Raw genomic sequence first — 25798 nt, 5'->3', positions numbered from 1 at the left:
TATCTCAATATTTAAAATTGTGATTTTTTTTTATAACTCAATAATTGAAAAGAGAATCGAAAATTCTAGCATCATTCGAAAAATATCGAACATTCCAAACTTTGGTAGTTACACACTCTTTACTTGGGAAAAGAATAAAGGAAAAAAATCATAAAACTATGCGACAAAAGTCTTAAACTGATATGAAAATGTACATATTTATTATTTGGTGTCATTTTTCTGGCAGCCATATTTCCGTGCTCAAACCGAAAGCTCGCCTCAATATTTCGTTGCAACGATCGTCCCCGTGCTCCCCGAATTCGCGATGAACGTCTTTTGCTACTTTTACGAATCTGAAACAACAAAATTTGAATTTTTTTTCATTTTTCAAAAACTTTCTCGTTTTATAGCGCTTCTATTATCAAATCTTAAACAAACACGACTTTACTACTATTTTCCTGGTTACGAAAAAAACGAAAAGAGTGTGACGTATGATTAAACTATTGGACGAATGCCAGAGCCATTACGTGCCAAAGAGAAAATTAAGATTGTTTTTCGACTTCATTGTAGGGTCTACATTCGAATAAATTAGAGGATACTTGCCACTATACTACCGAAGAATGATGAAAATTAAATTTCGAATTGTTATTTGAATAAATTGGAGCTCTATCGGCCCGACTGATTTTCGTAATTGGTTGAAGGGAACGAAGGGCTTACTTTTGTATGCAAAGAACGCTGTTCTTAATTTCCTTTTCGGCCCCTCGAGGCCCTGTTGGATGAACAGGTGTTTGTGAAAATTCGCTTGTTTCTGACAACTCGTGAGTGACAAATGGATATATTCTGATCCAACCACCTTCTCGGGTGCTTGGATTGCGCCAATCTTTTCCGTTGTCCCAAACAAGGGTGCTTGGATGATCGTTGTTTTTTGTGGTCCCACTGAAACCCCGGCGAAAGGCTTTTTCTGCGAATAAGGGATTGTAACGAGAACAGGGAGTGTTGCAATCTTCGGTTGTTGAATGGCGTAACTGAAAATCATGAAAAAAAGTCACGCCCAGAAAAACTAATTCCATTTTTCTGAAAAGAAAAATTTGAGATTTCTCTTTATTTTTCGAAATGAATCATTTTCTCACCATTTCTCGTGTGCCTGGACAAACGTCGACGAGGGTCACCGAATCGGAATTGACTCGACACCTCCTTTTGGAGCATCGGGCTTGAAAGAACTTCGAATTGCAGAAAGTCTCGTCGTTCTCATTGTCAGTGGCTATTGGACCGCCTGATGTCCAAATCTTGAATAACGAGAGGCCGGTGTTGCAAACCGGAAGTCCGAGAAGGTCGAAAAGATCGTGAAGCAAAGGCTTCTTCACCTCGGAGTCGACTTCGCAGTCGTTGCCCAGGGCTGGACTCACGTTCACCTTATTCAATAATATACTAAAGATCATCCTCAGGTTTAATTTTCATAATTTCCAAGTTTTATGCAGATGACGATTCCAGTCAAACCTTAATTCATCAGAATTTTTAATGCAAATGGAATTGGATATAAAACGAATAAAGTTCGAGTTCACTTTAACTTTGTACGATCGATTGAATTGAGCACTTAATGAATTTCATTTCAATTGAAATTGAGTAAAATAAATTAAATTCGAGTGTCAATGGCATTAAAATGATTTTATTGAAATCGATGACTAATTGAAATTACCTCCAACAGCCACGGTTTGAGATTTTCGTCAATGAGTACGTCAAACCCGAAGAATTCGAAGCAGTTAGAAGACTTTGGTACACCGGCAGTTTGACTGAGGATGGTTAAGCTAACGAGACAAGCGATTCTCTGCCACATGAACCAATCGTGCTGTCTCGACTGTTCCAAGTATCGCCGGAGCTGGCGAAAACTCCATTTGCAGCCGGCGCCTATACGCTCTTTTTTTCTCGAGTATCCTGGTCCCAATTTGTTGAGGGCGAAATTGGTCAAATGACGAAACGGGTCGTCCAAGCTGTCTAGAGAGAACTTCTCCGTGGCGAAGCGGGCCAGACCCTCCTTGTACAAATATATCGTTAAGGGCCTGTACGACGGCACGCACACGTAGAGACGGAGATCGAACTTGTAGCCGCCGATCAGAAGAGGCTTTTCTATGTATCTTTGGACTACCGAGACGTTGTCGTAAGAGAGATCGCTCAATTTCTATTACGAAAAACAAAACCCAAAGGTAACGTGGAATTGGATTTAAAAAATCGTTTTTTCTCGTCGTTTCTAGAAAATTTATCCGAAATCAATGAACTGGAAAAATTCCTATTCGGTCATTCGACAGTTTCACTTCGTTCATCCTCGCTAAGACTCACCCTGAAAAGAAAAATGCCTCGTCCCTGGCTCTGTCCGACTGGTTTGCAGATCCAAACTCTCTCGTCCTTTTCAAAGCGACTGCAATCTGCTGCGAGCTTCGTATATTCCGAGGGCAAATTATAGCCGAGTGGACTAATGTCGTAAATCGAGCCGTAAACTTTTTTCATGCACTTGAGATGTCTCACGAGATTGTCCTTTCTGCATATCGAGCTTCCTTTCGGTATTCTGTTGATAAACTGCACAGTTCGTTAATATTCATGCTACCAGTTCACTCGGTCCTCTCGATTGTTTAAAACTTGGCTATTTGGAGAAAATTCCTGCACATTTAATTGAACAGAGGAATATTTATTTTTGTAGGAAACTCGAAATACCTGCCAGGGAAGCAAACTTTTGTAATGGGAAGATGGAAATCCACCCGATCTCCACCACAAGTTCCAACAATCTTTATTGAAAGCGTTATTTTCACCGGTGTATTCGCGCCAGCCTCGTTCCGTGCAAACCTTGGAACGAAATTGGGGTTTAAATCACTCTACAATTAGAAAATCAACAAAAAACATACAGAATTTTTTTTTCTTGGATTAAGAGTGAAGAAGGGAATTCAGGAGTCAAGAATAATGACTGAAATGAATGAACAGAATGTTGGAAATTTCGAGACTCATTAAATTCCTTGAAAGCTTGTAAACGTCATCGAAAATTGTTTCGGACCGTCGGAAGATTGAGTATTTTCAGAATATTTCTGTCGTCAGTCGTCAGAATTGGAATCGATTGAATAATGAGAGTGAGTGAAAAACAGTAAAGGGGAGAGAACAAGAAATGCGAAGAGTTGGGGCAAGTTTGCAAAAGTGGAGCAGAGCATCCTTGATTTTATTTGTCGTGTCATTAGGGCATTAAGCATGTACGTCGTTGTCGAGGTACGTAATTACAATTAAATCGGTAAACGCTGTGTCACGGTAGCCTACTTTGGTTCCACCAATCAAAATAGCCCCTGAGATCGCGAATTATCGTAGAGATAATTTGCGGCAAGGGGCAAAGGGTCGGATAAAACCTTTCTGGCATTTTAACGGTCGAGCAAAAGAAACAAAAACAAAAGAAAGAAAAATAAGACGAATGTGCTTAATTCCGCCTTCGTGATAAGACCGAATGGCCAACTTTTACATCCCTGTCATAATCTCGATGTTGAATCAGCAAACTCTCTCTCTCTCTCTCTCTCGCTTTCTCTTTTATTTGGAGATTCGTAGTATTTCATGGCCCTTTTACAACCCTGAATTAACACACTTGCTATTTCTATAAATAATTCTTTATTACCTTTTGACTTAACGTACTATTTATAGCGCATAAATCTTTATCACGTTGCGTCAATACTTTCCAAGCATTCCGTCTCCGCGATCCCTCGTTAAAAATATCTTTAGAGCAATCATCCAGAATTTTTGTCTTCAAACATTTGGAGCAACATTTATTATTCCCTGTCAAAATATCGTGTCGCAAGTTCGGAGAGATCTTAGAATTCATTTTTCATCCAGATTTAGCACATTATTTACTCATAAATTGTCGATGAGTTCAAAAAAAATGTAGCCAGTTAAATTCGAAGGGAAAAAATGCTCACTTGTATCAGGAGGTGCGGTCCACTACCGTTCTCATTCAGTCTGAATACGAAGGGACCATCGAAATAGTTCACTGCCATTCCAGGCTGCGAATAGTCGAATTTTCTGTAAAGAAATTTCGAAAATTTGACGTTATCTCAATATTCGAGGGATCACTTTGATTTTCGTATTGAAAAATGGCAAATTTATCACTGGAAGTAAAATAGGCTTGAGGGGGATGGAGAAAGGGTTGGCAGAAGTGAATTTACGTCGAGTCGTTGTCGCGCCCCTCGATCCCGAGCCACAAGTGTATTCTGAAGCGTCAATGCACGTTTGCGTTTTCGTCTCAAATATCGCGGATACACGCACACCTCTTATTTGATAAAAGCCTTCTCTCCTTTCTCTTTCACTTCAAATTATGAGACACAACACAGCTATGCGAGTTCTTCACGCGATTTCGATCTCCCCGACGCCCTCGACGACTCCTCGCTTTTAACTTTTGAAACTTCTCGAGCACGTGGCTTTCGTCACTCGAATGACATCTTCGTTTACGTTTCTAATTAGTAGTTTTTCTTACTATTCCCATGTATGAACGAAATCTCATGAAAAATTGCACGATTGTTCAAATAATTGAGAAATAAAAACAATACAAAAAAAAGAACGATTATGAAGACAAAATCGAGGCTTCGAATCCATGAAAAATTCGACGACAACAATAATTTTTTCGTCCTCTCGTGAGATTGACGAATGGGGCTTCTATTTTAGAAGGGAAATGTTTTAAATATTCTATTGATAGCAACCCTGCGAATATGCAGACGAGGCTAGAGGGTTACAATGAATAGGTCTCGATATCTCGAATTATTATCGTCATAAAGAAGACACGCTATCGAGTCTTCAAAGGTTAGGCAAGGTAAGTATTCTGGGCCACGATCATGTTCAAGGGAACTCGTAATCGTGACTTTTACATTTTTCAAATCCGTTCTCACGACCAGAGTGTGTTTATAAATAAAATTAGTCGATTGTTGAGCGATTTTGATTTTTCTATTTCTTCTATTGCTTCATTCGTTGATTAAAGTCCAAACGAAGTGAAAAAAACAATTTCTATTCGTCCCTGATTTCCGATTATTTATTGCTACCCTTTCTTTGTTTTTTATTTTCCTTCTCCAAAACAGACAGTAACGATGTGATTCTCTAGAGTTATGGCTTTTACACGTGAGAGTTTTCGGAGCACAAACTCTTCGGAGTTCAAAACAAATGCAACGAGGCACGCAATGACCTTGTTCCAGTGCAAAATTTCCTCATTGACGTATACGTAAGTTTTACTCGATAAACGAGAGATCCCTTTTTCGTGCTTTTAAATTTTGATATTTGCCCGATTTTTCTTTCTGTCGCAGGTGACTCCAGTAAAAAAAAGGGATTCCAGTGAGAAGAGGTCGTTCAGAAGAAATTGCTCTCTAAATCGATCGAAAAACTATTCCAAGTAGAAGACAAAAGGATTTTTTGAAAAAAATCCATATTTTATGTGATTTTTTAATTTTGGCACAAAAATTGTGAGTTTATATGAATAATGATTGAAAACAGTGCGTCTCGTTTCACTTTGCCGGAAGGAAAATACTGTGCGGACATGCTGAAGCTTCAAATTGAAAAAAAGTAACGAAGGCACTCAAAATCGAAAACGCGAACACACTTTTTACACAAATAATCTTCATACTAAAAACTGTGTTAAGTTGACAGATTTCGTGAACATATTTCGAAGCGTGGTAACGAAAATTTGGGCTTTTTGGAGAGAACTGAGTTTTTTCAAATAGTGGAAAAAATGGTAAAAATACGGATTTCGACTTTTTGAAGACGACTGAACTTGGTCATCGAAACACTTTCGAAAAAACCTGAATTTTCTTCGTAAGTATCAGGACGGATAAAAATAATTTGCCAACTTTTTAGAGGTTCGACGAAACTTTTGAGTTTTTCGGCAAACTTGGTGCAAAAAAATGAGAAATTTGACGCAAATACACGCACACTCGAAAACCCGAGGATTTGGCGATTTTTCGTATCGAATGAAAATATATTTTTGATCGTCTCTTATCTTGGCAGTAGAAAAGTCTCTCCTTATGTCTGTCGCGTTTTACTATTACTACTGGTAGTACGAGAAGCCTTAAAGCGAGGTGGAGACTCGCGAGTCTCTCGAGTCCAGAGCGGCAAGGTTACGGTTACAGGCAAATCGATCGAATCGTCCCTCACCTGAGAAACTAACCGGGAGCAGGAGACGGATGAGGAGAGACACAAAACTACCAAGAGGAATGGAAACCACTTCCTTCCTCGAACGAAAAGTACGAAAAACTGTTTACGTTCCTCCCTCTCATCCGATAGAGCTTCGTGACGTCTCGGTACGCCCACGCATTACGACTGTTCAAATCGTTCTGACACATCGGAAGGCGAATAACCTTTTTTCCTCGAGCAACTCTCTTTTTTTTTTTTTTATTTTTAAGCATTTTCTTTAATTATTTTTTGTCTGCGCCTACCTTTGCTTCCTTTTTGTAGTAAAAACAATTTAAGAAAAAAATCTCGAATTTTGGGTGGGGATAAAATGTTAGAATGACTAAAAATTCGAACAGCTGAAATCTCGAGAATATTACTGAGGTTGAAATACTGAAACACCAAAAAGTCTTCGTTTCTTTTCGTTATTCCACATATCTAATTTTTATAGACTCGAAAAATGCATTTTCGATTTTTTCCTACTCTATATTCTGGTCCATGAAATGATCCATAAAACAACAGCTGCTCTCCATTTTTAATTCGAAAATATGAACTTTTGACATCCGTATGCCCTGTTTCGAATTTTCGAAATGCAAACTATCGAAATATATTTCGAGTCAATACGAATCCAAAAAAGGAATATTCGATTAAACACGTAATATGTTAAACAGTTGATCGGGAATAAGAATTTCGAATTACTTATTCTTCTCCAATCTGATATAACAACTTTAAATCTTTAAGACTCCTTTATTTTGATTCAATTAGTCGTGAGAATGATGACTTGACGAGGGATTTGATGAGAAGGTAAAAAATTGTACTCCACCGTTTTAATCAACCGATTTATTTTGATGATTTTATTCTTTCGAAGCAACACGTAACACGGCTACATATGGGGAGCCCCGAAATTCTTTTGGGAACTCGAAGGACAAAGCTCGTTGAGGCATTTCGTAATTACGATGAAAATTAAATCGATTCGTCAACGTACGATCGTTCGGTCGGTTTCGATTAAACTGAGGATAACTCAACGAAATCGTTTTTATTTCCTTTTTTCTTGTTATTCGATAGAGACCAATTAAACCGTGCAGAATCCTCGTTAAATTTCGGCCTTTCTCACTCTCACTCGCTCTCTCGGTCAGACAATCGTTCGTTTTACAGACTATACAAGCTTAATTAATAAATCGTTGCGTAAACGCTTAAAATCCCTTAATTCCTAAATTATAAGTAGGCTTGATACGTTTTTACAGAGACTGCAAAATGTGCCAAATTTTATTCTTCCCTTCTTCACTCTTTTCATTGACTTTTCGTTGTTAACATTATTATTATGACTTTTTTGGCACGTGCGCGACGAAAATCCCACGAAAAGATAATGAAATTCGAAAAAACTGTCGTTTCACAAAGATTTTTTTTGCAATAAGAGAAAATGGGGATTCGGCATTGCAGGAAAATGACGGAACATCGAATATTGAAGATTGTTTCATTCGTTACCAGAATTTTTGTCTTTCAATCTCTAAGATGACAAAAAATATTGTAAAACAATTGAAGTATCTGGATTATTTGTAGAAAAAAAATGTCGCTAAATTCGTCGAGCGTTTTCGCTCTTTAAGGGTGGAGGAGGGGAGGGTAACTCAAAGAGAACGTCAAAGACGAAAATTGGCCAAAAATCCAAAGGTGATTGAGAAACTTTGAAAACAAATTCAAAACTAGTTTTAAGAGCTTCATTCGCACGGGTGTTAAGTTACGACGAGACAATTGAAATACTTCGGAGCAATATGTGTGCTTTATGTCATGCTAGATGCGAAATAAAAAATATTGCAATTGAATTTATTTCGTGTTGTGGAAGGGGTGGGCATTGACGTCGATTGAAACTCGTGTTTTGTTTTTTTTTTTTTTTTTCAGCAAATATCTCGGTGGGAGGCACCGATAAATTACGAAAGCAATATACGTAAGAATAAAACGTATACTAAGCTCGCGTGCTCACTCATGAGCATTGGGCCATCTATGCTCGGAAAGTATCCTCGTCTCGGTTTGTGTATTCGATGCTTCTCAGGTATTGCACACGTTAATGGTATTTTTATTGGTATTCGCGTGCATAGATTTTTTTGCTCTGTCGACTTACGATCAATTTCTGGCTTTTCTGTCGTCGTCGCTCGTTTTCACTCATTTTTTCCTTGCTTTCATAATTTTCTCCTCTGACGATTCTGACGGTCCGGAAGTGGCGAGCTCCTTCCTGACGTTTTTATTCTCTCGACCAACTTCTCTCATCCCCATCCCTTTGGAGGCAAACGTCACGAGGAATCACGCAAGAATAAACAAACAGCGAGGGCAGCTGTTCCAAATAAAGTGCCAAATAAAGAAACGTTAAAAGTCCATTTTCAAAGTTCCACGTCCGTGCATCGTCGGCACAGAAAATCTGAATGGAGAAATATTGTTCGAGACACGTCTAATTAGGGACGAGCACATTTAAACGACGGAGAGAGAAAATGGAAATCGCTAATTGCATCGGTGACCTTTGCGTGATTCCTCGAGAACGCGATGAAGCTTTGCCCCTTATTTACGTGATACATACGTACACGAATGCACAGGCTGCTCCAGAAACTGAGCTCGAGCCACGGGACTGAAAAGATTGTAAAATTCTCAAGAGAAAACTTTCAACACATTTTTTTCTACGACCCACCGTTCACGAGATCCTGACTAATTTATAAAACGACCAATCCGAAGCGTTCGCCTCGACCGGGCTCGAGCCCAACGGGGCGGGGCGTACTCCCCCCCACCGGAACTTCCTCCCCACGCGACAGCTCATTGGTTGACACTTACTTTGGGAAATATCTCAAAGAGCGTGCGTCCTAGAAAAATTTTTCTTCAACATTTCCTTCCTGAAATTACACGATCTTTTCACTCCCCCAAGTCTCGAGGTCTCTTGAAACACTCTGTACATTTTCATAGATCTTACATTCCATAACATATCGCACAAACTCGTCGTGGTAAAAGAATAGTTAAAAGCGAGGCATTGGATCTCATCGTGGCCGCTATTCGAGCCCAACGATATTCCTCGGCTAATTACACTCACCACTTGTTGTTTGTTGTATATTCCCGGTTAATTATACGCATTTTGCTATTATTACGAATGACAAGGCGAAAATACGACTGCACAACTGTGATTAAAGTAACAAATCGTTGAGCAATTATTGTGCTCGATTTATGTATATAAATATTTGAATATGTATATTCGGGTACGATATTCGTGGATTGACGTAACAGTGGTTTTCTTGGTGAATGAATATGGAGTGTTGCTTCGTGACAATGATGTAATTGGGCCTGCAACTGAATCATTGTTTAAACGAAAGCGCACTTCCCATTGTCACAAACTGTTGTAAAATCTAATTCGATAGTTTGCACCCACGAAATTCGTATTTATCGTATTTTTACAGGCGGGGTTAGTCGAAAATTTTATTTCAGCGTACGATTCAACAATGCATCGCGGATATGAATAAACAATAAATAATAACCGCGGTGAAAACGCCCTCGAGTACTTCGCTTCGTTTCATCATTTTTCACAATTTTGTTTAAAAATAATTTTTCATACTCCTACGATGTACTCGCTTAAAGATTATTTGGTTTGTTTAACGCGCATGATTCTTGCAGAAGGGACGACCGCCCTTCGCGTAGAAACTCTGTCCTTCGAGATTCGTTTTGCACATCTGAAAAAAAAATCATTCAAAGTTTCTCGGGGAAATGCGGTTTTTTTAAGAGAAGCTCCCAGTGACTTTTAATCTTACCGTGCAATTGAAACACTGGCTGTGGTAATTGTTGTTCAGGGCCTCGACCCAACGGTCACCAGCTTCGACTGGGAAACCGCAGGCGTAACATTTCGTCGTGAAAAGTTCGTTCCAATCTGCATGGAAAATATAATATTTCAAGTGGAAAATCGACTGGACATGTGGATTGCAGACAAAAAAGTGTACGGTCGAAAAATCCCGTGCCGAAATATCCTGAGAAAAATATCCTTGGGCAAAATATTCTTAGGGAAAAATATCCTGAAACTTTTTGAGAAAGCAATGATGTTTTCTCAAAAAAAAGTTTCAACTTGACGGAAAAATTTCATATAACAAAAAATGTTTAGAATCATCCAAAGAGTACGTGTGAATTTTTTCAGAATTTTTGAAAATTTTCAAAAAATTGTTTAAAATTGAAATACAAAAGTTTTGAAAAAAATCATACGTGTTCTTTGAATGATTTTCAACACTTTTTGTTCTATACAAATTTTTCGTTCACTTGATAGTTTTCGAGAAAAAAAATCATGAACATTTGCATCATGCTGTTTTGTAAAAACCACCATCTTGGAAAAACTGAGAGAGAAAAAAGACTTCATAACCAGTGTTCTGGAAAGGTCAGACATCAAGGACACCTTTGAGCCTTTGGTTATATGGTTATTCAAGTACAGCAACAACAACGAAAATCGATTTGAAAGAAAAAAACGTCGAAAATTCTCGACTTTTCTATTAAAAACGCAAAAATAATAAAGATTTTGATTTAATTTTACAAATTCAATGCCAGATCCTGAAACAGCACCCTCAAAAACCCCCTACAACAGATTTTGAAGAATTTTTCTTTGGTTCCTCAATTAAAACTGTGCATTTGAAATTCCCTGTAAAAAATAGTCGTTTTGCGCATTAATGAGTTGAACAAAATTATAGAGGATATTGTGTCTCAGGATATTTTGAGCCGGTCAGTTTTGTCCTGGGACCTGTTGTCACGTAACCGACAAAAATGGTCGAATGAGAGCGTACCAGCTTCGCAGTAGGGCAGACCATCCTCGAGGAAGAAGGGGCTGTTGCCAAAGAGCTTTCCACAGTACGAACAATTGAAGCATTCAGGATGGAAGTGTTTTCCAACAGCGTTCAGGCAATCCTGAAACGTTTCATTGACATTGATTAAAGTTTCGATCAACCTCCATTCTAATTTCAAATTTTGACAAGAATAATTTGCACGGTTTTGGCAACGCTGGATCGAAAATTGACGACTTACGCCCTTAATTTTGTTGTTGCACTTGTCGCATCCTGGAGCAATGAAACGCTCGAAGCAATACTCGCAGTGGAGTTGACCTTTTTCCTCGACGAAACCAATGTCCTGCAGGGCTCGACGACATTGCGAGTTCACGCAGACAAAGTGTTCCGGACACCAGATCTGGCCAAGGGCTGTGATGAATGGTCCCCTGGTTTGGTCGTGAAGAAAGCAAACTTCAAAACTCCATATTCGATCATCGACCAGGATTATTTCGTTGGATGTACAGAACGCTCGGAAAGCGTGCAGCGATTAATAGGAAAACATGGAATTTACAAACCTCGTTATGTCTTTGTTGCAAGTGCAGCAAACTTTTTTCAAGGCGTGACCGTTTTTCAGGCAATTAGTCTTTTCTCCGTTAGCTGTTGGAAACGTGCATCAAAATTTAGTGGCAAAACACGAAAGGGACTAGGCTTGCTGGAAAAAATAAAACGGCTGGACAACGTCCAAATGAGGAGCTAAGCAACCCGGCTAGGAGCCCAAAATGTCACTGATCGTTCGGGCTCAACGGAAGATCTGGAGTCATGCCTGTTAAGGGGACGTCACACGAGAGGATTTTAGGATCAAAGACCACTCGAACATCGGCGAAATCGGTCATCTCTACCTGACGTAAGAGCTGCAATGAGCGCAAAGAGGTTGACGAGATCCTGGTCCGCCTGCCTGATTGAGAATTCCTCGACCACGTTTCGGTGCCGTGCTTCCAGCGAATTTGCCCGCTCTGCCACCGGGGCCGGATCCGCCGAAGCCGCTACCTAAATCCGGTTGGGACGACAAATTTGGTGGGTCTACGTTTCTTTGGGTCTTACAATTTGGTCCGGGATTCTGGGATCCGTAATATTGGCTTTTAGTTTGACGAAGGGTGTCGGTAACGAGGCATTGAGCGGAGGCTTGGGCCTGGGGTTTGAAAAGCTGGACAACGTGTTGCTTGTCACGTTTGAGCGTCAAGCGGGTGAGCTGATTGCTGAGGTTAGTGCGGCGTTCGGGGATGGGCTGGAAGCTCTGCTGTTCCGTAACGGTGCAGGTGGTCGTGAGGCTCTCGGGTGGGCATGCGGAGGCTTGAATTTCCACGGTGGAGGAGTCGTAGGTCGTGGAGGATTCCTGGCCCTCGTTGGGCAGAGGAATCTGGGGATAAGGGACCTTGGGGCAAGGGCTCTTGAGGATCGGTTTAGGGCATTTGACAGAGGAGTATCCTGGGATGGAGCACGGCGCGACGCAGATCGATCCGTCGTTACAGGCGGCCACGCGGACTCCGGAAGCTGGACAACCGCCGATGTCGATGGTGGAGCCGCCCGATCGTTGGCCGCCCTTGGCGCAGTTGGAGGTCGATCGTTGATGCGCGACGGGCGACACGCAGACCCCGGACCTGTCGCGGGTCGGAGTGACGCAAATGCCGGCACGGGAGCAGGCCGCGTTGTCGTCACCTTCGCAGGGCATTATCACGATCCCGGCCTTGGTCCCGGAGTTCGTCGTAGTTTTGCACGGCATTATCGTGACTCCCGAATCGGCGCAGCTGTCGCTCGACTGCTGCGTCGTGTAAACGCTGCTCCTTGTCGTTTGGCGTTCCTGGTGGCAGTGTCGCCGGGTCTCGTAGGACTGGGTGCAGCTCCCGGGCGGCGGGCAGGGCGGCAAAACGCGGACTCCGGTCCTGGGGAACCTCTCGGAGCCGGAGCAGTGGGCCAGGGGACAGGAGAGCGAAGGCTGGACTCGGTTGTCCTTGCTGATGGCGCAGCTCGGTGGTTCCTCGGGTTCGTACGGAGGCGGGACGCTGGTTTTTTCTTCCCGACATTCGTATTGCTGGGATCTTTGAGTTTCGCAGTAGCGTTCAACGTCCGCGGATCGTGAGTCGTCCGAGTAGTAGGACTGGCGCACCCCGTGGTAGGCCCGATGTCCGGATGGGGTGTCTTCTTCGACGTGATAAGAAAGAGCTTCTCTCTCCGGCGCGTAGCAAGAATACGAGGAGGTTTGTTGTTGACGGCAAGTGGAAGTAGCTCGCTTGCAGGGTGGCGGACTGTCCCGGATCCTGGGAGCGTGCGCCTTCGCGAAGCACACCGGAGCCTCCGGCGGGCCCTGGGCGGGGGATTTGTTGCGATTCGGCGTTGGGGATCGGCTCGGTACGAAAGGCTGAGCGTCCATGGCGTCGTGCTGCATGGAGACGAGGTACCTCTGATAGGACGGAATCGTTCCAGGCTTCTTCAAGCCGGTCATGAGCGAGCGATCCTTCGGAGTGCCCGGTCTGGAGGAGCGCGCTGGCGACGGCGTGGCGTCCCTCAATCGATAGTCCGGCGGCGGCGTAGGCAGAGGCTGGGGACCATCGACTCTCCTCAAATTCCGCTCTCTCGATCTCGCCTCCCGGGTCTTGTCGTCGGTGTAGAGGATCTCGGCGGGGTGGCAGTAGCCCTCGCTCGTCGTCCAGTTAACCGGAGTCTGGGATCGATCGACGCAGATCACTCTGTCGCAACCCTCTCCCGACTCGCGACCGAGGGGCGTGTAAGGACGTTCCGGGGCTGTTTGGAGCGCGGCCTGGAAAGGGGAGACTGGCCTGGCCTCCTCGTACCGGGGTGCCGGGGGCTGCGGACACGGCCTGCAGCTTTCCTGATACTTTACTTCTCTGCTGTAAACCGTTCTCGACGTCGATTCGCCGCTGTCGGTTTGCCGAGTCGAGGAGGCATCGAAGGGGGAGTAAGCTCGAGCCGGGGCGGTCGTCAGCGCTTGGAGCATTCCGGACTTCCATTCCTTGGCAGTTGCGTTCTTGATCGTCGACGGAGGCAATTGTCTCGTCACAGTTTCAGACTGAGCCGTGAACTGGACGTGTTTCCTCTGGCAAGTTTCTGTCGTTTCGGGAGCCGGGGCGGGCTGCTGCGGCGCTGCCTCGCATCCCTGCCGTTGGTACTGTTCCTCCCGGGCTTGGCGGTCCGCAGCCGTGTCCCGGAACCTCGCGCTGAGTCTGCGCTCCTGGAGACTCGGTCGCTTCTCGGTCGGCGTTGGCTGTTGCTGCTCCCTCAAACACTGGTGCACTTCGACCTGCTCCCGGAGACTCTGGCGGCGCTGCTGCTCGAGCTGCTCCAAGTCCTCTTGGATCTGGATCTCTTCCTTCAGCTCCCGGTAGCGCTCCTCGCCGGGTCTCTCTTCTTGCTGTTCCGCGGCCTCCTGCTCGTTGCCGTAGACGGTGCGCTCGGTGTACTGCTCCGGTACCCAACTCTCTTGCAGAACCTTGCAGGCTTGCTGCCCGCTGAACGCGACGCGCTTGCGCTCTTTCCTGCGAGCCTTTTCTTCCTCGTAACGGCGCTCCTGCTCCTGGCACTCTTGCTCCAGTCGACGGAGACGCTCTTGCTCCTCGCGGCAGACCTTGGCGTACTCGGCTCGCTGAGCTTCCTCTTCTCTTTTCGCATTTTCCATCATTTGCGCGGTGCTGATAGCCGAGGTCAAGGCTTCCGTTGACCCCACCGTTGTTCTCCGCTCCGTGGTGTTATCCGCGCTCGTCCTTCGCTCAGAAATGTTCTCCACGCTGGTTCTTCGCTCAGAAATGTTCTCCACCTCGCGATCCAGCGTCGCTGAACTTCGCTGACACGTCTCCTCCTCCGAGGTCGCCTGGCGCGGCTCGACGGACTCTGCTGGCTGATGCCGCTGCTCCTCGGGCTCCGGTGACCTGGCGCGATCGGGCGACAGCACCTCCACAGTCTTCTCGTAAATCGTCGTTTTCTTAATGTGTATGTCACCGACGTCCTTCTCCATCGTTTCCGTGAAGAGGTTGTGCTGGGACTCGACACCTTTCGGGCAGATGGCGACGTCGGGCGGCACCACTTTGGACAGATCGACCACCTCCTCGTCGTCCTCCCGGGGCACTTCCTTCGGCACTTCCGGCTCAGGGGGCCCCGGATGTCTGCACACTTGTTGCTGAGCCACCGGTGGCCGGCACACCTCGCAAGAAACTTCGCGGTAAGTGTGTCGCTGCTCGTGGCCGGGTCCCTGCGGCCCGGAGGTTCTTTCGCAGAGGATCTGACACCGACAAGTCCTCGTGCAGACCGTTTCGACCTCCGGTTGCGGGGGCCCTTCTACGTGGCCGTAGAAACTCGTTCCCGATGAAACCGTGGCGACCCAGGGCTTCGGCACCGGTTGCGAGATCCTCGTCGGTGTCAGAGACCGACGCATTCCCTCGGCGGAGCTCGAGCGCGGCGTGTAAACCGGCGCTCGACACTCTCGTCGCGTTTCCGACACTTCCGTTTTCCGGAAAAACGGATGCGCGCAGCTGCCTCGGTCCGCGCTCATTTCTCGGTTGCTGGTTATCCTCGCGGACGACGAAGCGAGCGAATGTCTTTCGTACTCCCGCTCCTCGTACCTGCTGCCGCAACGGCTTCCGCACCGGCTCCCGCAACGACTGTCCGCAGCTTCCTGGAGCGTCGCTCGCTTTTCTCGCACGTTGTGGCGCGGACGCCGCTCCAAAACCGGATTGGGGTCGATCCAAATCGGACTCGCCGTCGGGTAAGTTACGTCTTCGATCTGCTTCACCGGCGGCCACACCAAATTCCTGCTCCTCGTCGACGTCGAGCTCGACGCTCGTTGCTGTTTCCAGTGCTCCTCCTCCCGAACCACTTCGTACACCGGAGCCTCCGCCGCCTCGTAGCAATCAGACTCTTCGTAATAATTTTCTGCTCCCAGAGGATTCGGGGTTTCAGGTTGTCGAGGATTCGGGGCGACGATCGGGTCAAGGTTTTGCGGAGCGAGCGCAGGTTCATTAGCAACGCCGGAGATCAGTTTTCCAGTTAGTTTACAACGCGGAAGCACATGCAGGCGAGAAAGAAAGAAAAAAGAAAGTCAGCGGTTAGTCGAAGCGTTGAAAGCGGCTGAAAAATCGAAAAATCTTAAGCTCTCCGACCGGAGTCGGTTTCTGCCGACTGGAGCTGCATCACTAAAGTTAAACAACTGCCAAATATTTTCCACGCAACCGAGCGCCTGTTTCGAGAAGCAGAGCAGTCCCACGTGGGTTCATGAGTCGATTAAATCGGCCAGGTAAAGCGCGCGGCTGCAAATCGGCGCAACCGAAAAGCCGGCCAATCGGAAATGACTCGAAAGCTGAAAAAGCCAAAGAAAAGCCGAAAAGGAGGTTCGTGAACGAGGAGAAATGCGAAACCCGGACCAACTTCGATGACTTCTTAAATAATAACGCTTGCAACAACGCTCGAGCGAGATTGTGAAATGAAGTTATGAAATGAAGTGAGAAAAAGTCGAATGATTCGGCGACGCATTTTCAGGGGGCACGAGGAAATAATATTTCGCTTTTTACTGCAAACGGCGAACGCTTTTGAAGTAACCGCGTGACAAAAAAACGTTTTCAAAAATTAACCATTTTATTAATCGTCGCGATATTTCTTGTCCAGCGCTTTGTAAATAATTCATTTATACAACAATAATTTATTTATATACGTATAAGTACTAAGCATACGGCGTAAATATAAATGTATAGAGAAATATTATTCGCGGAACCGAGACAGAAACGAAACAAAACAAAAAACAATAAAAATAGAGCGAAATTTAAAAGTGGCCGAAATTGACGACGTGCGACGCGTTGAGAGCTGCCTGCACTCACGCGAGGGTCAAGGAAAAGGGTCGGGGCTTTGGGTTGAAAGACGGAGTCGCTGAAAAAAGATAAGAAAACAAAAAGAGGTACAATTATGCGAGAGCAGATTCAGGCTTTCTACGGGAACAGCCAAAGAGATAAACGAAGGAACGTAAATAATTGCGCGGGCACTTGAAACAGTGAGATGTTTACAATTTTCATTGAAAATCACAGGAAAATGCTGCAAGAATGCTCAAGTCTGGAGGGCTGAAGTGGAAATTATTTTCCATTAAAAAAGAGAATTTTTCAAATAATTTTTAAGAGTGGAGTAAATTTACAAAAGAATATAAAGCAGCGCTGTTGTCCGGGCTGAAAGAGTGATTTCGTCGTTACAATCGGGCCTGCAGCTCACAACGTTTCGTTATTCCCCGTTGCTCGGAACACGTGTCGAGGCTTGATCCGATTTTTCCAACAAGCTCGATAAGCCGAATACTCTCATTTTTTACTCGATTCGACCGTATCGCGGGGGGATGAAAAAATAATCGTTGAAAGGTGTGAACACGTGGAAGCGAGAGTGCAGCGATGGATGAGGAAAGCACCTCGACGACTGTTTTCGCCATTTTCAAATAGTGAGATCAGCGAGTGAGAGTTACGATGAAAAGTGATGAAATTCGTGAAACTTATTGAGAGCGGCAACTACCAAAAAAGGCAGAAAAAATGAAGAAATTTGAAAAAAACGAGCGAGTCGAACGAGGAGTGATCGCTAGTCGAGTTATGAGTGACGTGAAAAGGTGTGAGTAATTTTAAAAATCATCTTCAAATCTTGTGCTCTGTATATTTATGTCGTACCTCGAAAAGGTTTAGCTTTCGGCATTGGCAGGGTAGAGAAACGACCTATTCACATATAGAACGATATTTAACGAGCTCTCAGTGTGCATGTGCGTGTGAGACGTTTTTTTTGTGCTATATTTATTTCCTGTGTAAAGATTAAAGCTGCATATAGACATCCGGTCGCAAGCTCACGCTGCAAGAGCTTCGTGCTCGAATCGAGATCGCTTGCAACGTGAAAGAGAAAAAGAGAGAAAGAGAAAATGAGGGAGAAAGAAATATCGTCTGTTGAGGCACCATTGAGTATAGATCTCTTAACGTTTGTGACTCGTAGACTAAACGCATCACGAACTTAACAAACCATCTCTTGTATCGTGCTCTCGCGTTGACGAGCCCGAATAAATTGACCCGATTTTTATTACTAAACATAGATCTCGTCTCGTGTTAAATCCGATTCATATGTTTATATATATACATAGACGTAATTGGAAGTGCAAAATACTCTGACATCGAACATCGAAAGCTTTCTATCAGCCATTGCGATCTTGTGCAGCCAATTAATACATTTTTCCAAAATATTCGTGAGTCCAACTTTTCCGAAAAATGGGGATTGAATTTTTGGTCCTTTTCCATCGGTCAGTAGACACGTCCAATGATGATAACGAGCTGGGGCACGTCACCATTTTTTCATGGAAGTTGTTTTTTTAGCAAATAATCAAACATCGAATTTTCACGATTTTCCATCGGTCAAACACCATTTCCGGGTGGTACCGAGTCATCAGGGGTTTTCTCGATCTTCGCGAAGGCGTTGATTGGACTTTGCTAAGTGATATTTTTTCGGGGGAGGCTAAAATTTATCGTAAAAACCATAAGTTATGGGGTCTTGAAGTTGGAACCCCACAACTTAAAAAAAAAAATTCTGCGATTCTTCGGAAAAGCACTTCTGAATATTTACCAAAATTTTTGTCATTCACCTTTGGAGTAACGATATTTGGGGAATTCTACTAAACGATGCTTTTTCGGAATGAAGGAAATAATTCATTACTTCGAGCTCAATATTCTACGAAAAAAATATTTACAATATTTCCTATGAACATAACAATTGATTTGGTTTGAAAAAGAAAAAGCTGTTCTCACAATTTTCTATTTTTTGTCCTAAAAAAATGATTTCTGTAGTTATTTTTTTTCGAACGAACGTTCTTACGAAAAGAATCCCAACAATGGGTTGCCTCGAGAACGAAATGACTTGATTCTTCTCGTGATTATTCATGCGGAATGATTGTTTTCATTTTTTAGGGAACTCGCACGTCTGTTTTGTAATTGATTTCGTGATTTTAGCGATTTGACGTTTTTCACGTAAATAATGTAAGAAAATGATAAATTCTATCAAACAGGAATGCAGCGATGAGAAAACTTACCGGTAACTGTCTGAGTCTGCGGGCGAGGCAAAGTGTTGCTACCGGAGTTTTGGACTGGCGGGGAGGAATAATTGCTGGGTGCAATTATGCTCGAACCTCCGAATGGTTTCGGTCCACTGATGTTGTTCGACGTGTGGCTCTGATGTAATTAAAAAAGTGGCAATTAGATGCACTGCACGTCGTACAGAATCATTATTTTATTCTCGTTTGAACTTTGTTTTTTTATTAATTTAAGAAAATGAATTATTTAACGTTGTATCGAAAAGGTGTGTCGTCATTTGCTACTCAGAAAAGCGAATTGTGCGCGAAAAGAATCAGTTTCGACTCGAATTTACGAAAAATTCTTTCGAAATGAAACTTTTTGTCATAATTTTTGGATTTGAGCGCCAATTTTTGCCTTTATTATTTCCGCTTCAATGAACTCTCAATCTTTCGTCATTCGAGACCGTTCCAAACCGGATTTTCGACTGCAAAAAATCCATTCGTACTCATTTTTGAGTGTACGACAGAAAAAAGACACCGAGTACTCGTTGAACTACCTCTTGGTGGTGGATAAAACGTAAAAAGTGTGAGAAACGAGCACACGGTCGGGACCGACGAGGCAAACGGAAGGATGAAAAATTGGTGGCCGTTTGGTACGGGGACGTTACCTGAACTGGATGAAAAGTGGGTTTATCGATGGGCGAATTGCCAATAGGATGGGAACGCAATGCGAATAACGACACAACGATCACGTGCTAGTCCTACCTTAATTTTTTCCTCTCTTTCTCTCTCTCTCAGAGGAAATTGGCGAGCGATTGAAAATCGTTGCGAAATATCGATGGAGAGAGAGAGAGAAAAGATAAAGGACCGACGAATATTCGAGCGGTTAGTCAAGCGCGATAATAAAACAAAGGAGAAAAAATAAAAGAATTAGTCATGCTCGCACCAGTTTGCTCGTGTGTGAAGAAAAAGGCTGAGCTGTCGTGGTTAAATCGGTCGTTGGTCGTTTGCTCGTAAGAAACAAGTTCTCGGAAGCATCGACGGAGTTTTTCAAACCGGAAACGATCGGCAAATGTCGTCCGTTCGTCGCGAGAAATCGGTATCCAGGAATTTCACGATCTTTGCCGGTCTCTTCGTCACTTCCGCCGTTTTTGTACTTCCCGTTGCCATTTTGGAGCCTGAGGGAAGCGCTCCGTACGAAGGTACCGTTGGCCTCTGTTTTTTCGACCCCGTTGACCCCCGGAATGTCGTTATTCCCGAGACGTCGGCCGATCGATCGGTAGCGGTGATTGAAAATCGCGTTCGATATCTCGAGCGCCTCTCTGCTCCTCAATTCTTCGGGGATTATTAATTTTTCGGGACTTTGAGGCCCCGGTGTTTCGCTCGTCGAAAACGGGCTCTCCGGAAATCGGTTGTACGCCGAATACGTGCCCATTTTTAGCCTGTGATTAGTAACGTGGTAGCGCGGAACGTCGAAAGTGTTGACGACCGGGGCTTCGTGGTCGTCGCACAAATTCGATTCGTTTCGTTTCTCCTCGTTTCCATTCCTCCAGCCGTTAACTCCGCCGATCGTCAGCTCGTTAACCGATTTTTCGAGCTCGCCTTTCTCGCTCTCGGGGCTACCGTTCTTCGACCATTTTAGTGGGCACAGAGTGGAGGAAACGACGAAGGATTTCTTGGGCGAATCGACGGCGTCATTGAGCCTCGAACTCTCGAGCGATTTCGGCGGACTCAACGACGAGGAAACGACAAATGTTTGCTGGGCAAAAGCGGGGCTGTGAACGAACGACAAATCCGATTCGTGCAACGCTTTGTTAGTGGGATTTCGATTATCGTCAAGATCAACGTCGGACGTTACGTCCGCCGATCGGCCAACCTCGTTTCCGGTCCTGAACGTAATCGTACTCGTGTAAGTTCTCCCGTTGCGAGGATCCTCCCTGCTGTAAGAATCGCTCTCGTCGTAAATCCCCCGCGCCCCGTTACTCGAAATCGTTCTCGTCGACTCACAATAAATCGGCTGTTCGATGCGAGACAAACGTCTCGGTGGACTTCCCAGATCACCGCTCGAACGACGCTCTAATCGGGCCTGCAAATACGATTAGTAGCAAAATCCAAAACGACACACAACAGTCATTAAATCCCTCCTCACTTCCGTCCCCATCGATCGATTTTTTTCAGTATTTTAGCCATTTTAATAATGCGAAAAAGAAATGTAAAGCAGAGCCATTTCCATGGGGCGCGCACTTTTTCCCGGTATTGCAAGAGGACAATGAAAATAAAACCACTCAAGCGACGCACACGCACGCGTTAATCTTTTGCCGAAGCTTCAAACACGATTTTCCTATTAAATGTTTATTCTCTCGTGAGATTCCAGAGGTCTCTGTTAGACTTACGGAAAAAGCTTGAGGAGAACTGTGGCTGTTCAGTGGTGGAGACAGAGGCCCGCTGCCACCGAGACTCGAAAGGGCTGCTGAGATTGTCCCGGCCGGAGCTTTTCCACCCCTTTGGATATTGGACAGAGAAAAATTTCATTTATTCCCGAAAAGGTGACATTTGCTTCGAATTCGTTGTCTAGAAACATTCATTTGTCGAGCATAACTTGAAAAATGGTGAAAAAAACGGTTCGGCGGGTCGAAAAGTCGATGATTAAAAAGCTGCTCGTTTTGAGGCGATTGAAAATTCATTTTGACTCACGGTGGCACGGTGATTGGCGTCATTCCCGAAGGTGCTTGCTGCCTCGCGACCAGTTTCGCGTGAATGTCGCAATACAATTTGTTGTTAATGTTGTAATATCCAACGTTTTTCAAGGAGGTGCCGCAGGTGGAGCACTTGAAGCATTCAACGTGGAGATTTTTGTCCTTGATCCTCACGAAAACACCGCTGTCGTCGACGAATCGAGAATAAATATTGCGATGAGTCATAAATTACAAAAAATCTATTCAAAATAAGGAGAATTCTCGAAAATTGTCGAATCTGAGGGTAGTTTCGTTTCGGTTTTTTCACGAGTTTCGTTTTACAGCAATAAAGCAAATCGTACATTCCCGTCCTTTTAAAAATTCGAAAACTTCGAAATTTCGAACTTTCCAACCGATTGGAAACCACCCGAAAAGCGAACAACGTCTAGACCACCAAATATGAAGAAAAATCAACAAAAATTCATATAAAAACAACAACAACAACAACATCGAAACGGGAATTTAACGTCAAAAACAATTACATTCACACGATCTGCGTGGAAACACCAAAAAATATAAAGTTTACAAAAGCGAGAGCAACGTGACGATCTAGAAAAGTACCGAGGAGAATACAAATCATCGACAAGCTTTGAAAAAAAAACGAGAAAAGTCGAGAAAACGATCTCGATAGCATGGGAAAGATTCCGAAATTTGATAGCTCGGGGAAAAATAGCGAAGCTCGAAATTTCAGAGGGCTTGGGGGGTGAAGAAAAATATTTGGGCTTCGGTTCAATGATGCTCTGGCATCATTGGTCCTTCAATCATTGACCTCTGTGTCAGAACAGATGTTGATACGATCGATCATCGTTTTATATCCGTTGCAAAATGAAAAAAATAAAAATAATAATAAAAATAAAAAAAAAAACAAAATATTGCATCGATTGAGAATATCGTAGCGATGAGCGAGGAGCGTGCATTGCCAAGAGAAATAAATTTAAATAAGAAGAGAAAAAAAGAGGCTGAAAGAACGAAGAAGAAATTTGAAGGAAGCCTCCGTGACAACGGCCTCTGACCGAAATAGGTTTTCGTCATTTCGTAAGCGAATGAGAGGGAGAAAAAAGTACAGCGAATAAGCCGACAGGGACAGCCGGATGCGTCCTTGGACCGGAAGTGCTGCTGAGAAATCATCGCACGATGCGCTCACGTCTCGTAATCGATTTTTTTCACTCTCATGCACCGTCCACTGACGAACAAAATAATGAGAAATTTTCCAGCTTAAGGCCTTACGTACACTTGCGATGGGCGAAAAAATGGAAATTTTTTTATTAGATATTCTTCAAGTACAATGTCTGGAGAATATTCTCAGCGAATTTCATAAAGATCGGAACACTGGATTCGTAGCTGTGCGTATTTCAACCGACTGCCCGGTGCGCGCGGTCGTTTAAGGAGGGTGGATCACGAAATAGAAATAATCAGAATTTTATCAAATTTCGTGATAACGTTCTTTGGCATCAAGTATACAAATACAATTTTTTTCAATTTTTTTTTTACCGCATGGTTGTCGAATAATTGAGCGTTAAATCGAAGTTCTTATGCACGAGATGTATAAATGTATGTATGTAAACTCCATATATGTGAACTTTAGTGTTCAATTACTCGAGAGCTATGCGGTAGAAAAATCTAAAAAAATTTATATTGTCTTGTATATATTTTTAAAGAATACATTTACCAAATTTAATTAAATTCTCATAATTTTGAAATTCTTAAAATACTCGAATCTTCAAACGCGATTATCTCAAAATCGTCTTTTTTGAAAAACACCTTTGCGGTGGAGACGATTACTAAAAAACTATTAAGGAGTTTCGGTACAGGCGATACAATGTTGCCATGCTAATCCATGCTAAAAAAATTCAAAAATTCAAAAAGTTCAGAATTTTATAAAATTTGGTGAACATATTCTTTAGTGCCAAATTTGACGACACAAATTTTTTAAGATTTTTCTTCTACACAGTTATCGAGTAATCGATCACTAAAGTTTACGTGTATAAGCATAGCGTTTCCATATATATAGGCATACAGTCCGGGCATGAGAAATCTGCTTTAATGCGTAATTACTCGATAACTAAGTAGAAGAAAATTTTGAAAAAATTTGAGTTTTCGCACTTGATGTTGAAGAACATTATCACCAAATTTGATCAATTTCTTAATATTTTGACTTCTGTACCGAAACTCCTTAATCCGATCCATACGAAATTTACTCCACTTGTTTATTAGTACAATAATAGCTTCGGCCTGGACGAAGAATTTCATATTTTGTTGGGGAAAAAAAATTGTAACAAAAAACCGAAAATGTACCAACTCAAAATATGAATTTTTTGTTAAAACTGTCGGCATTTTTTTTTAAATCACAATTTTTACAAATCCTTCGTCCAGGCCCGAGCTATTATTATGATAATTAAGTGCTATGAATTTCGTTTGGATCGGATTAAAAGTTTTCTGGTTATCACGTCCACCGGAACTGATGCTCAAAAAAAGATGCTACTGGAATACAGCTCGAGTCGCGTCATTTCGAGAAATTTTTTATCAAAAAAATGGTACAAGTACACGAACACACGCACTAACGAGCCTCGTTCACAGTTTTCCAATAAACATTGATTTTCTTGTCGAAAAAAAATTCAAGAAAATGACGGTTTTTCGCCCGCTCCAAGTGCGTATGAGGCCTTAAAAAATGGCGAGTAATTACACTATGGGATTGTCGCAGTTGCTACAAAAAGTGACGTCACGCGTTCGAGTGTCAAAGGAAGAGGGAGGCTGCGTCACTGGCCCCTGATTATACGTATCGTCGTCTCGTCGTTGATGATCAATCGGCAGTTGTCTTTCGTTAGTCGCAACGCCCGCCGCCGAGCTCTCGTAGGAATTTGCAAACGGCTGGCTCTGGCCCAAATTACGACCCAGGGGTGTCGGCGACCTCGGGGAAGTCGCGCGTCCGCCCACCGCGTGGCTCATCGAGGAATAAAATTCCGTCCGCGAAGTAACTACGACATCAAGTTCAAAAGACCAACCTTGACTCACTCGATCCACTATTTGTGCGGCGAAATATGAAGAAATTTGTGGTTCTAGGACGCCCTCTGGCTTCACGAGGGACAACTGACGAAAGTCTATTTTTCTGGGATTTTTTTTGGACTGAGAATCTCGCTTGGAGGGATTCGACCCTTGGATTTTAGAGGGAAGGAACAGAAGCGACGAAGGCTGTTGGATCATCGAGAATCCACGAAACACACTTCGATTCCATCGATCTCACATTTTTTAACCGAAGACTCGATTTTTTCGAAAAATCGGGATTTTCAGTCCCAACGCTCGATTTATAAGGGAGAATAAAATAAATAATAGTTTTTGCTTCTTATCGATACGATGAGGAGCCTCGGACTCGGAATTTCGAGCCCAAGTGCGCCCTCGGCTCTCTCACACACGACGCGTTTCATTATTTTCGAGTGTTTCAACATCACGATCCGTTTTTCAAGCCTCAAAGATGGCGGTTCTCGACGTTGTTCTCAAAATCATTCGTGATTGTGCCTATTTTCGAAATTTCTTTTATTTTCTCGCCTTTCACTTACACGATGAGCCTCTCACAATCCGCGCAAATGTTTTGTCCCGGTGGCAAACTGGATTGTGGGGTCGTGGGCTGGGGCTTCGTTTCCGGTGCTTGTACCGATCTCAAACCGGTCAACGCCGGCGAGGATGGTGTCACCACTCCGCTGTGTACCACCGGCTCAGCTGTTTCGTGTGTGCAACGTTTTTGGTTTTTTCTTTATTACAAAAATAGCCGAGACTCGATTTCGAACCGATCGATTTCGTTGATTGATCTCGTTTCAAAATAATCCCATTTAATTAACACAAATGAATGTTTTAAAAATTTTTTCGACAGGAAAATTCGATCGAAATAATCGAGGAATGTCGCGAGACTTTTATTCATTCGAAATGAAAATACTGACCAGGCTCCGGCGTCTTGGGCTCTTTGTCGGCTTCCTGGACCATTTTAAACACTTCGCTGTTCTCCGCGTTGTAATTACGCTCGTTTTTCTTGAAGTTGACCCTGCAAAATTGGCGCACTCAGTAACGAAGCTGCGAAACGA

General features: G+C 43.6%; 2 protein-coding genes across 6 annotated transcripts in view; both read right to left on the bottom strand.

Annotated features, from left to right (window-relative positions):
• Nucleotides 1-93: 93 nt before the first annotated feature.
• LOC122408043 (probable tubulin polyglutamylase TTLL2) lies at nt 94-6877 on the bottom strand. 5 transcript variants are annotated; one of them, XM_043414582.1, is made up of 8 exons: nt 6133-6877; nt 3918-4020; nt 2686-2814; nt 2314-2550; nt 1676-2155; nt 1110-1391; nt 697-1004; nt 94-332 (listed from the first exon to the last, which is right to left on the bottom strand). In XM_043414582.1, the coding sequence occupies exons 2-8, from the start codon at nt 3993-3995 to the stop codon at nt 212-214; spliced, it is 1635 nt and encodes a 544-aa protein (XP_043270517.1). In that variant the 5' UTR covers nt 3996-4020; nt 6133-6877; the 3' UTR covers nt 94-211. The 5 variants fall into 5 exon arrangements, with proteins under 5 accessions (XP_043270517.1, XP_043270516.1, XP_043270518.1 ...); XM_043414581.1 differs by lacking the exon at nt 6133-6877 and adding an exon at nt 5911-6027; XM_043414583.1 differs by lacking the exon at nt 6133-6877 and adding an exon at nt 5978-5989 and having other exon boundaries at nt 3918-4022.
• Nucleotides 6878-6972: 95 nt separating this feature from the next.
• The window catches only part of Zasp52 (Z band alternatively spliced PDZ-motif protein 52), a 38068-nt gene continuing 19242 nt past the window's right edge, over nt 6973-25798 (bottom strand). Inside the window, exons 5-17 of the mRNA XM_043414456.1 lie at nt 25658-25758; nt 25280-25439; nt 24409-24831; nt 21685-21870; nt 21384-21492; nt 19937-21076; nt 19009-19147; nt 17612-17656; nt 11813-16007; nt 11173-11359; nt 10935-11055; nt 9924-10039; nt 6973-9845 (exon numbers count right to left, since the gene is read on the bottom strand). Of these exons, the coding sequence (XP_043270391.1) occupies nt 9768-9845; nt 9924-10039; nt 10935-11055; nt 11173-11359; nt 11813-16007; nt 17612-17656; nt 19009-19147; nt 19937-21076; nt 21384-21492; nt 21685-21870; nt 24409-24831; nt 25280-25439; nt 25658-25758 (7000 nt within the window). The 3' untranslated portion in view covers nt 6973-9767. The remainder of the gene's footprint in view (nt 9846-9923; nt 10040-10934; nt 11056-11172; nt 11360-11812; nt 16008-17611; nt 17657-19008; nt 19148-19936; nt 21077-21383; nt 21493-21684; nt 21871-24408; nt 24832-25279; nt 25440-25657; nt 25759-25798) is intronic.

Source organism: Venturia canescens, chromosome 3, assembly GCF_019457755.1.
Source record: "Venturia canescens isolate UGA chromosome 3, ASM1945775v1, whole genome shotgun sequence".
NCBI lineage: Eukaryota > Metazoa > Arthropoda > Insecta > Hymenoptera > Ichneumonidae > Venturia > Venturia canescens.
This window is presented reverse-complemented; position numbering and strand designations above follow the sequence as displayed.

What these genes read in the sequence shown, in the direction of transcription:
- LOC122408043 (XM_043414582.1), bottom strand. Translation starts at nt 3,995, where the DNA reads ATGGCAGTGAACTATTTCGATGGTCCCTTCGTATTCAGACTGAATGAG. An exon ending in GACCGCACCTCCTGATACAA is followed by an intron (nt 2,815 to 3,917) that starts GTGAGCATTTTT and finishes TTTCGTTCCAAG; the next exon opens with GTTTGCACGGAACGAGGCTG. An exon ending in TCAAACCGTGGCTGTTGGAG is followed by an intron (nt 1,392 to 1,675) that starts GTAATTTCAATT and finishes TTATTGAATAAG; the next exon opens with GTGAACGTGAGTCCAGCCCT.